A 12,815-nucleotide genomic window follows, 5' to 3' on the forward strand; every position below is an offset into this window, starting at 1 on the left:
ATAAATTTTACTATATAATACATATCATTGTAGTTATAGAATTCATGTATATATGTATACACAATTGTTCGTGAATCGTCAGGCTTGGTCAAGGGTAACTGATTATCCTGAATATAGATTTCAGACTTTCTAGACTCAACAATGGGGTTTTTGCTTATCGTGTCGGAAACATATAGAGTTTAAGGTTTAAATTTGGTCGGAAATTTCTAGGTTGTTACACGGAGCCCCAAGTTTTGAAAATCCCTATAAAAGCAACCGAATTCTGAGCATTTTTAATCATCATATATCAATCTCTCCATCTATATACGTAAAATATATATATATAATTTATATTTTAATTTTAATTTTAATCCTAATAATAAGGGTACGTTAGCGAATGTTGTAAGGGTGTAAGTCGAAATTCTGTCCGTGTAACGCTACGCTATTTTTAATCATTGTAAGTTATGTTCAACCTTTTTTCATTAATGTCTCGTAGCTAAGTTATTATTATGCTTATTTAATCCGAAATAATCATGATGTTGGGCTAATTACTAAAATTGGGTAATTGGGCTTTGTACCATAATTGGGGTTTGGATAAAAGAACGACACTTGTGGAAATTAGACTATGGGCTATTAATGGGTTTTATATTAACTAAACAATACCTTGTTAATTTAATATACAAACTTATAATTCGACGTATTTATATATAACCACATACGCTTAATCGGACACGATGGGCGGGATATTTATAAGTACGAATTATTGTTCATTTGACCGGACACGGGGATGGATTAATAGTCAATGGACTCATTAAAACAGGGGTGGATTACATTCAAGGGTAATTGGTGTAATTGTTAACAAAGTAGTAAAACCTTGGTTTACACGCAGTCGATAACCTGGTGTATTCATTAAACAAAGTATTAAAACCTTGTTACAATTCGAATCCCCAATTAGTTGGAATATTTGACTTCGGGAATAAGAATAATTTGACGAAGGCTTTCGCTTTTTATATTTATGACTGATGGACTATTATGGACAAAATCCGTATGGACATATTAAATAATCCAGGACAAAGGACAATTAACCCATGGGCATAAAACTAAAATCAACACGTCAAACATCATGATTACGGAAGTTTAAATAAGCATAATTCTTTTATTTCATATTTAATTTCCTTTATTTTATATTTAATTGCACTTCTAATTATCGCATTTTTATTGTTATTGTATTTAATTGCACTTTTAATTATTGTACTTTTTAATTATCGCAAGTTTATTTTATCGCACTTTTATTATTCGCAATTTCATTATCGTTATTTACTTTACGCTTTAAATTAAGTCTTGTATTATTATTTTACATTTGGTTTTAACTGCGACTAAAGTTTTAAAATCGACAAACCGGTCATTAAGCGGTAAAAACCCCCCTTTATAATAATAATATTACTTATATATATATTTGTATTTTTATAAAAGTAAACTAATATAGCGTTAAGCTTTGTTTAAAAAGATTCCCTGTGGAACGAACCGGACTTACTAAAAACTACACTACTGTACGATTAGGTACACTGCCTATAAGTGTTGTAGCAAGGTTTAAGTATATCCATTCTCTAAATAAATAAATATCTTGTGTAAAATTGTATCGTATTTAATAGTATTTCCTTGTAAAAATAATAGCTATTTTATATACACCTCGCGAAACATCAAGACACTAGAATAAGATCAAACACATATTTCGATACCTTCGAGGAACTACTGATTTAGGATTATTTTATTCTAATAATTCAAAACAAGATTTAGTTGGTTATGCAGATGCAGGTTATTTAACTGATCCACATAAAGCTAAATCTCAAACTGGATATGTATACCTAAATGGAGGTACCACAATATCATGGCGTTCTCAAAAACAAACACTTGTTGCAACATTATTAAATCATGCCGAAGTGATTGCATTACATGAAGCTACTCGGGAATGTTTTTGGTTGAGATCAATGACACAACTCATTACTGATTCTTGTGGACTAGAACGTGATAAAAGTTCAACAACTATCTATGAAGATAATGCAGTTTGCATAGCACATATGAAAGAAGGAATGCATACTCACAATATTGGCATGAGCCATGTTCAAAAGATGTAACAGCTCAGCAATATCTACTTGAGGGGGAGTCAACTCTATGCTGCACTCTTTTTCCCTTAGCTAAAGTTTTTTCCCACTGGTTTTTTCTTTAGCAATATTTTTAACGAGGCAGTACTAGTTGATCTCTAATGAAATAAAATTGTCATCCAAGGGGGAGTGTTATAAATCTCAAAAGTCAAGCAAGTGGATGACCAACTTATTTCACCAAATCCATTCACTATTTTCATGTTGAATTTTTAGGCTTTTGTATAGTAACATTAGTACTATAAATATGATGCAAATGTAAGTCTATTGTGTACCAATTTTCATAAAATATCATTCTTGCTTCTTCTATACTTTCTCTCTATTATACTTAGCATACTATTATAATTTATATAATAGATTAGGCCACTATAGGTAACTATAAACTAACGATATTACAACAGCGGCTACTTAATAACATCATTGATATTTACAAATTGTGTATAGTATAGTATAGATAGATACATGGTTAGATTTATGGCACTATCAGATTATGTGTGATGTTGACACCTTATCGAAAAAGTTATTTCAAAGAAGAGGATGTTATTTCGTGGCATTAAATAGTTGTACTACATCCGCTTCAAAATAAGTGTACGCCATATTATTTATATATGTCACAAAATGATTATGTTGTTGCAAAAAATAACTACTACATCTGTCCGAAAAAAAGAGTTTACGTTACTATTTTATTTGTACAAAATAAATGTTTCTTGCTTAAAATAATACAAAAGCCACTAAAGTTTTAATTCTACCATTTCTATGTATATAAGTCAACAAAAATTTTATTACCAATTTTATCTTTTTCTTACTTTGTTTTGAAAATTACTTAATTACAGTGACTTATTAAGTGTAAGGTAGGGCAGTAAATGAGCCGAGCTACTCGAGATCGGCTCGTTAAAAGCTCGGTTCGAGCCAAGCCTAAACTAGCTCGAGCTCGAGTTCGACCTTAAGTTAAGGATCGTCTAATAAACGAGCTCGAGCTTCAAATGAGCTTAAACGAGCCTAAACGAGCTTTATATATATATATATATATATATATATATATATATATATATATATATATATATATATATATATATATATATATATAATGAAAACGTATAAAAATATATATACAACATACAAAACCAATCAAATTTCATGTTCATTCATAATCTCAAAAACCTGCCGTTCCAATTTCTTGATACCTAATTAAAATGAAGATGTCCTTGAGTTAATTATATATACACCCGATGGGATCTAAACTTAGCATACCATTCTATTTCCCAGACCAATATTAATGTTCACACATTTTCCAAAATATACATTCAAATATCCAAATATTCAAATATCAAGGATTATATCTCGGCTTTATTTAACTTTTTTTAGTTTTCCTCGTAAAATTTTTAACTTTATTTCTAGTTGTTTAAATTAACCGTATATAACATCAAAGAAAAAAACATTAAGCTAAATCAAAATGAAAACATATTAAAAAAACGAGCTTAAAACGAGCCGAACTCATGCTTTTTAGCTGACTCATGAGCCGAGCTCGAGCTGAAAATCTAAAGCTCGGACCGATCCAAGCTCGAGCCCGAGCTTTCTGCCAACCAAACGAGGCGAGCTCAAACACCACCAAGCTTGGACTCGGCTCGACTCGGCTCATTTACAACCATATCAATAAGGTAAAGTAGATATTTCACTAAAATATCATAAATTTAAAAAATTTGTTGGTTGACATTTAATCCGGAATGAAAAAAGTATTAAATATTATTAGACTTGCCAATTTACTTTCATTTATTAATCTCAATCACTAATATTTTAATTCAATCCAGTTAAAGTTACTTTTAAATATAAAAATGTTGATTATTTTTTTCCGATGAAAAACAAAAATTAATATAGAATCAAAAGGGAGATGAAAAGTAAAGGTAGAGAGGTAAAGCGGTGATTAGGTTGGTTTTATAGCGGACATGGTGCGTTTCTATGTTTGTAGTTTTTGGTTACATTTGGTTGTTGTATTGGTCGTGGCTTTTCGATTGTGTACCGTGTACGTTTTAGTGTTTCGATTGCTTAAGGCCCGAGCTTACTTAACTTTAGTTTTATTGATCGTTTTTTGCTTCCGAGCCTTAATTTGCGTTTGGATCGTTTGTATTTTTGTTCGTCTTTTCATCGTTTAATGAAAAGATTTGGTTATATGTTATGGTTAATTTAGCAAAAAAAAAAAAAAAAAAATTGATGATACTACCGTACAATATTATTTATCATAATTTTAAATTTTTTATATCCAACAAAAATTAGAATACACTGTATTTGTAGGAAGTAAATACGGAGTAGATATAAATACAGAAGTACACATTAATCATTAATCAGTGAAAACAATTAGGAATGGCATCGGGTCGGGTTTGGGACGGGTTTAAGTAATCCCGGACCCGAACCCGATTAAGAAACCTCGCCCCAAACCTGGCCCGGAACCCGTCGTGTCCCCATTTACTTACATACTATCGGGTTTCGGGTTTTCTCACGGGTAAACGGGTATACCCGATTAGTCATTATGTATCTATTTTTCAATAAGTTACCAAATCAAAATTTCGAAAAATAACTTAACTACTTCATGTTTAGAGTATTATAAAATATCACATACAAAAAGTTGATTGAAAAGTTTCTAAAATACTCAAATACACAAAGTATATATAAAATATCACATCTCGAAAACTTGTTGTATATGATTATATTGAATAAAATTATACTCGTTTTCAAAACAAATAAAAGAAATCTTTCATATATTAAAAATATAATACTAATACTACAATTTTACATAAAAATTATTATTAAAATTTCTCGGGCCGGGTATACAGATATGCGGGTCGGGTATACAGGTCGGGTAAACGGGTTTGTATCCAAAACCATACCCGAACCCGAACCCGGAAATTTTTTTTGTAACCATCCCCATACCCGTTCCATGACCCGTCGGACTCCAGACCCGGCCTAATTATAACGGGTTTCGGGTTTTCCCATCGGGTACCGGTTATTTTGGCATCCCTAAAAATAATTTAATTTAATGTAATTAATACAGTAACCATTTAAAAACACATTTTTGACAAGAGCTCGTCTCAGACCATACGTATACCACTTCTCATCTTCATCCCTTTCTTGTTCACCAATTTCTAGGGTTTTCAAAACCTCACAAAATTTCTCAAATTCATTACATGGATTCCAATTTGGATCTGTTCGATCCACGAACTGCTGTAATGGACTCTGCTGACTACTCCGTCGAAGTCGGCCGTGGTGACGGTGACTTCGGTTTTGCTTTCAATGACAGCAATTTTTCGGATCGTATTCTTCGAATTGAGATCATATCTGAATCTGCTGAAGCTAGACCTGATGGTGAAGGTTGCACTAGTCTCGCTGATTGGGCTAGAAATCGTAAACGCCGTAGAGAAGACATTAAAAAGGATAACGGTAGTTATTTGTGTTAATTTATATTATTGTTTTTGTTTGTTAATTGATTGATTGATAATTGATTGATGATATATGATTCGAGATGTTGTTTCTGAAATTAGTAGAATGCTATAAGATGTGTAGAATTTGATGATATGATGATATCTGTTTAATGGAGTTAGATTTGATAGGAATATTTTGGTGCCCTGAGGGAGCGGTTGACTTTTGTATGAAGGTTTGTTGTTAGCTTGGCTGTAAGCTGGTTTCGACTTTCGAGCTAAACTAAGAGATTGTTGTGAAATGATATAGTAGTACACATGCTAAGTTTAGAAGGATTATGTTTGATGAAGGATTAGAGTGATTTGAGAGACCTGTTTTTACTCCCTTTTTATCTATATGGATCATTTTGTGGCTATGGCAGTACCAGGGATTTTGAGTGTCAATCTTGTTTTGCTTGTATATAATCTTGTTTAGTTGTTAGACATGGTGAAATAATATGAACCTGGATGAGTAGACATATACTCCTATATTTTAATAAGAGAGTAGGTCGATGAGGGTAGGTGGGCTCATATGAATACAGGTTTATGATTTATTTCTTTGAAACTATGGCATATGTTTTCACTTATCCGAGAATCAAGTAAACTATGTACTAATAGATATACCTTTGGCTTCTTCTGAGACAATAATAGTATAGGGCATATTTCACACAATGTAAGGGGGCCAGCCAGAAACTGATGAAGTTATTTAGTCGAAGGAGGAAACTAAATGGGAGACTTTATTCTGTCTAGGATTGATGTGAGGAAGTTGTTTACTTTATAGCCAGTTTTCCATTTTTAAAGGCTTTGTATGGGTTTTGGGGGAGTGGGGGTGTTGCAAGTCTATTTGTTTTATCGTATTATGATACTGATACATGTAAGTCCTATTTTTTTTCTCTCGTTATCTTGTTGTATAAGGATCTGGGCATAATGCCATGGACATCATTTTCTGTAATCCTTTCATTGGTTGCAGAGTCATGTTTAGTTTTGTCCCGTTTTTGCTGGAAGTCATGTTTCTTATTGAGTGAGCGTCATCCAAAAGATGTATGCCTTTTTTTTTTTATAATGGAGGGCTATGGAAACCACAGTTCTGCATTTGTTTGAACGCATATATTTGATCAAGTTAATTTATTCATTTCATCATTGAAGAATATTACTTAAGCATGTCTTGTTAGGGGTTTGATTTTTTGAGTTTCTGCTACCCGTATCGGGATTGAAATTTGCTGATTCTTTTCAGCCGTCCAATATCTTTTTGTGTTATTACATTGTTTAATCTTATAGCTGGTGTATACATATACTCTCTGCATGTATGTTACTGTTGTTATTATCTCATTTTTGAGTTTGTGTTATATTTCACCCATTAGATTTTGTCTTGCCTTGTTTGTTGAATGAGTATGCACTGAAAAATATTTGAAAGCATTATTGTGCCTTCATTGACAATTACATTGCTTTTACAGCTGTAGATATGGCTGCTGCGGGCCCAGAGGAAGAAATTTTGAATCAGCCTGATAAACTTTCTGATGATGTGGACACTGACAACCAGGATGAAGAGACGGCAGCAATGGTTGAAGAACCACCTTCAGGTATGATGACACTTCTTATGGATTATTGTTAATATTTTATTTGCATCACACCAAAGTTTGTTTACTTTAGTAGTTTTTAGAGTCCATTTATCAAAAACTATTACCACTTCTCTTTTTTTAATGACAACTTTTATGACTTTAACAAAGAGCGGATGTTTGAAGGAAACCAATATTGAGATATTTTAGTGAACAATTGTCATAATAGGGGTCTTTACCAACTTCCATAAGTCCATTTTGTCTTTCTCGTGGTAACCTTATTGAAAGATACTCAAATGATTTCTACTCCTCTTTTGTAGTTGGATCTTATCCTCAAAAGTTTTAATGCTTGCTCTTATATCATATATACGATATACGATTGGTACTAAACTTGGAAAATATCTGAACGTGCTGTGTGTGAAGAGAGAAATCTACGTATTTCAATTGTCAAATAGTTGGTTTGTTATCATACGTATGAAATATTTTTTTCAAGTTAGAAGATAACATAAATAGATGTGTTATTCTCAGAAAAACTTCGGAATTAAACTGATAAAGCTGTTTTTATCACTTTCATAGAAGATGATCAATTGATGCTATTATTTGTTAAGCGTCGAGGTTCTATTTGCTAACTCAATTTGCCAGATTGAGTAAACCGGACCCACTATTACACCCCTTTGTCTTCTGAAGCTACTTGAAGAAAATCAAGAAACCAAAACAAATTGCTCGTCAACACCTCGTTTTCTTGAAATTAACATTGAATTTTTTTATATGTAATGGGTTGTACAATATTTTAGTGAATAATTGTAATATTTGGGTATTTACCAACATCAGTAAGTCCATTTTGTCTTTCTCTTGTTTACCTTATTTAAAGTCACTCAAATGATTTCCACTCCTTTTTTGTAGTTGGATATTAACTTCAAAGTTTTTTTTTTTTTATGTTTGTTCTTATATCATACTATATAGAATTGTTACTAAATCCTGGAAATATTTGAACGTGTTGTGTGTGAAGAGAGAAATCTGCAAATTTCAATTGTCAAATAGTTGGTTTGTCATCATGTGTATGATTTATTTTAAAATGGAGGATAACATTATTAAAAATGTTTTTCTTCAGATAAACTTGGAAAAATCAAACTGTTAGAGCAATTTTTTTTTTTTTCCACTTTTATAGAAGATGATCAATTGATTGATGCTATTATTTGTTATGCATCAAGATTCTATTTGCTAATATGACTTGTCAGATTGAGTGAACAGGACCCACTATCACATCCATTTGTCTTTTGAAGCTATTTGAAGAAAATCAAGCAACCAAAACAAGTTGTTCGTCAACATGGTGTTTTCTTGAAATTGAAGTTTAGCTGTTTATAAATGTAATGAGATGTAAATTTCTTTTTATAGGAGATGAAGGTCCAAATGACACTGATTCTAACTGGAGCATGGAGTGTTCAACGGCTGTGAGAGTTAAAACTTTACACATTAGTTCTCCAATTTTGGCAGCAAAAAGTCCATTTTTTTACAAGGTAAATTTTAATGTTCAAATGTGCGTCTTCAAAATTCTTCATTTGGTGATGTGCATCTTTGTTTATCTCTAATGCAGCTCTTTTCCAATGGTATGAGAGAGTCGGAACAACGGCATGTAACATTACGGATAAATGCATCTGGTATCCAATTTTTATGAGCTTCTTATACTCCATTTTGTCTATCTCTATCCCCAAATTATTTTCTAGTTAGAGGTGGCAATTCGACCCATCTAATTAAATTTGTCAATTTGGGTTAATATATCTTAATCACCAATGGGACACTGGGTCCAATGGGTTCGGGTAAATGATGCATCTTATAATGAAACAAGTCAAATGAGTCGAAAGGTATTAATACTCTATTATAATGCATGCAAACTATTTACTCACTTTATAAGTGAATGTAAACTAATTATTTGTAAACTATTATTATTGTAAATATAATATCTAACACGTAAGAGAACATTGATAAATATGTGTTTGCGGCTCTACGCAAACTACCTAACCTATTTTGACCCGCACTAAAATGGCTTGTTTGACCCAGTACCAGAACCTGCGTTCCCCCTGTACACAACCTACCCAGCCCACCCTTTTTGTCATCTTTATTTGCAGATAGTTTTTTTATGATTAATTGACTGAACTCTGAAACTTCTTGTGTCTGTCAACTTTTCTTATGGAACAGAGGAGTGTGCTCTTATGGAACTACTCAACTTCATGTACAGCAATACTTTAACAGTAACTACTGCTCCTGCTTTACTGGATGTGTTAATGGCTGCTGACAAGTTTGAGGTGGCTTCATGCATGAGATATTGCAGTCGTTCGTTAAGAAATCTGCCTATGACACCTGAATCTGCATTACTGTATCTCGATCTTCCATCTAGCGTTCTAATGGCTGAAGCCGTTCAACCATTGACAGATGCAGCAAAACAGTTCCTTGCTGTTCGCTACAAAGACATAACCAAGTAAGCTCCTCCTGCTCATGATTATGTCTTCATGTTCCTTATTATAGTTTGGTTTTAACTGATGTGGTTGATTTAGCCTTTTGTTTTGTTATTGTTCACATGCACACCTTGGTCCTATTATTCTTAGGTCATAGGTGTTTTTTATGTGGTTATTTCCACTTATTGAAATAGATAGAATTAGGAAGTGAAGAACTAATAAAGATAAAGATGAAATCATTGTTGCATCTCTCTTAATGTTGCTTGTAGAAAAGTATTGCGATTTGTCTTCAAATAGAATTATTTAGAATGGAAGAAACGGGAAGCTGTTCTAAGTTTTGGGTCTTGTGGCATGATCATATTAGAATTAGTCACATGATTGCAAAAATCGCTACTCTCGGAGTACTCGGTCAGGACTTTTTAGGGAGTACCGGGCAACTCTGAGAGTACTCGAATGTTGACCAAGTTTTACTTTGACTGATTTTGACTATTTTTTGAGTATTCCTGATTTTAGGCCGAGTTTTGACTGATTTTTCGCGTAACCTGAGTTTTTGCAGATTTGACCGTACTTGACCATGTTTGACCTAGTTTGACCAAGTACCCGCTAAGACCACTCCCTATGGTTAGTTACCCGTTCATTACCCGCTCATTACCCGTAATGAACCATAGGCACGGCTTAGTTACCCGCATTAGTTACCCGTACTCACCATGGATTTAATGGAAGAGTTTTGGTTAGTTATAAGAATTGTGGGTCCCAGTGGCTTTTTATTGTTGGACTTGATGCTTTATTGCTTGTACGTTGTATATTAAGAGGAGTATTATTTTAGCCATGATAGGGAGTGTTTAATTATGAGTTAGTTATATGATATTGGCGCTGATGTGGCGCTGATGTGGAAAGTTAAGAGGATGAATAGTTTAGTTACTTTAGGGAGTGGCCTAAGTAATTCCGAGTTCTGCAACCTTCGAGTTAGATTAATATATGTACATAGTTGGGTAAGAAAGACTGGAGATAGCAAAATGGCAGCTATGGTAACAGGTCAAAACACGTAAATCTTCTTTCAAAATATAAACAAATATAAAACATATTATAGTTATTGTTACTAATATTATTTGAATTTTTACAATATATGCATATTCTTGCCTTTATTTTCTGTACCTTCAGCAGTGTATTTTTACCTTTTTAAACATTTTCACGCCTTAACACACTCAAAACTACCATCATCAGGTTTCAAGAAGAGGTTCTCAATTTGCCTCTTGCGGGAGTCGAAGCAATTTTAGCAAGTGACGATCTTCAAGTCGCGTCAGAAGATGCCGTTTACGACTTCGTCCTCAAATGGTCCCGAATCCAATACCCTAAAATCGAGGAACGTCGCGAAATCCTAGCCACTCGTCTCGCTCAATTCATCCGTTTCCCCTACATGACCTGTCGAAAGCTCCGAAAAGTCATGGCCTGCAACGATTTCGACCACGAATTCGCGCAAAAAGTTGTCGTTGAAGCACTTTTTTTCAAAGCCGAAGCCCCGCACCGGCAACGAACCCTAGTTGCCGATGAAAACCCAAGCCCAAACCGTCGGTTCATCGAACGTGCCTACAAGTATCGTCCCGTTAAAGTTGTGGAATTCGAATTGCCACGTCAGCAGTGTGTGGTGTACCTAGATTTAAAACGCGAAGAGTGTTCGAATTTGTTCCCATCGGGACGAGTCTATTCTCAAGCTTTTCATTTAGGTGGTCAAGGGTTTTTCTTATCGGCGCATTGTAACATGGACCAACAAAGCTCATTTCATTGTTTCGGGTTATTTTTAGGTATGCAAGAAAAAGGGTCGGTTACATTTGCGGTTGACTACGAATTTGCAGCTCGGTCAAAGCCTACTGAAGAGTATATCAGTAAGTATAAGGGAAATTATACTTTTACAGGTGGAAAGGCAGTTGGTTACCGTAACTTGTTTGCTATTCCGTGGACTTCGTTCATGGCTGACGATAGTCTTTATTTCATCAATGGCATTCTTCATCTTCGGGCCGAGCTTACAATCAGGCATTGAAGGCTTCGAATTTGGTTAGTTGTGTTGTAACCTTGAATGTTGTTTTTTTTCGAGTAATTAAGCTATCCTTTGAAACTTGATCCAGAACTTTGCTAAGAGATGAAATGTAGAGTTGTATCCTGAATGTGTGAGATTTCTGTTGTTGCTTTGTTGTGCAAATGCATATGCATATTATAATTATAATTTAAAACTATATGTTAATATGTTAATTTCTCATCTTGTTAAGTACATTAAATTTTGTATTAGTTTATCATGATTTTGTTTTGGATAATTATAAGGACTCGTGTCCATTAAAATGCTATTGTTGTCCGATACAAGAAACGAAGCCTGTCCGGATGACATTCTCAGACGGTAAATTTTTTTTTCTTCCATAAACAGCTGTTCAAGAAGTTGAACTTTTTGTCGTGTAGCTTTTGCGGACGCGATAGCGTCGTCTGAAAAAGTATATTTTCTTGTAGTGACAATATTCCATGCGGACTATTGTTAATCTTTAATATTTATTTATTTTTATTTACTTATTTATGTTGAAAGCTACTAAAATAATACAGTAGAACTTAGTAGTGCATGGTACCTTCCTTAATAGCCCACATGCCTAGAGTAAAATAATTAACGCTAAGCAAAACTCTATGCTCTATCTATTCTCTGATCTCTCTCTCTCTCTCTCTCTCTCTCTCTCTCTCTCTCTCTCTCTCTCTCTCTCTCTCTATATATATATATATATATATATATATATATATATATATATATATATATATATATATAGGTAGGATCAAGAAGGAAGTAACCAATCGAGGGGAAGCGGGCGGAAGCAAAACTTTTTTTTTTTTTTTTTTTTCGTTTTTTGAAAAAACTTTGTTCACGAACATTATAGACGAGATGAAAATATGAACATTTAGTAGAGACACTTTGTGATATATTTTTTTATTTTGGCGGGAAAACGCTCGAAAAAGTAATATATAACAATTATCGTGTTTTTCGAGCGTATATTGAGGTTTTAGCTATTGGGGTTTAGATATTAGGGTTTAGATATTAGGGTTTATAGGGTTTAGATATTAGGGTTTAGAAATTTAGGGTTTAGGGTTTAGATTTAGGGTTAAATTTAGGATTTAGATTGAGTTTTTAACACGAACGGTTTAGAGTTTAGGGTTTAGGGTTTGGTGTTTTGGGTTTATGGAATAAAC

At 33.4% G+C, this 12,815-nt stretch overlaps 1 protein-coding gene across 1 annotated transcript; it reads left to right on the plus strand.

Annotated features, from left to right (window-relative positions):
* The first annotated feature begins 5,201 nt into the window (after positions 1 to 5,201).
* On the plus strand, positions 5,202 to 11,651 carry LOC139872944 (BTB/POZ domain-containing protein POB1-like). Its single transcript, XM_071860882.1, has 6 exons — positions 5,202 to 5,570; positions 7,042 to 7,167; positions 8,539 to 8,660; positions 8,738 to 8,801; positions 9,340 to 9,619; positions 10,821 to 11,651. Exons 1-6 carry the CDS (start codon positions 5,318 to 5,320, stop codon positions 11,632 to 11,634), a joined length of 1,659 nt encoding a protein of 552 aa, XP_071716983.1. The 5' UTR covers positions 5,202 to 5,317; the 3' UTR covers positions 11,635 to 11,651.
* Positions 11,652 to 12,815: the final 1,164 nt, after the last annotated feature.

This window comes from Rutidosis leptorrhynchoides, chromosome 1 (genome assembly GCF_046630445.1).
Source record: "Rutidosis leptorrhynchoides isolate AG116_Rl617_1_P2 chromosome 1, CSIRO_AGI_Rlap_v1, whole genome shotgun sequence".
NCBI lineage: Eukaryota > Viridiplantae > Streptophyta > Magnoliopsida > Asterales > Asteraceae > Rutidosis > Rutidosis leptorrhynchoides.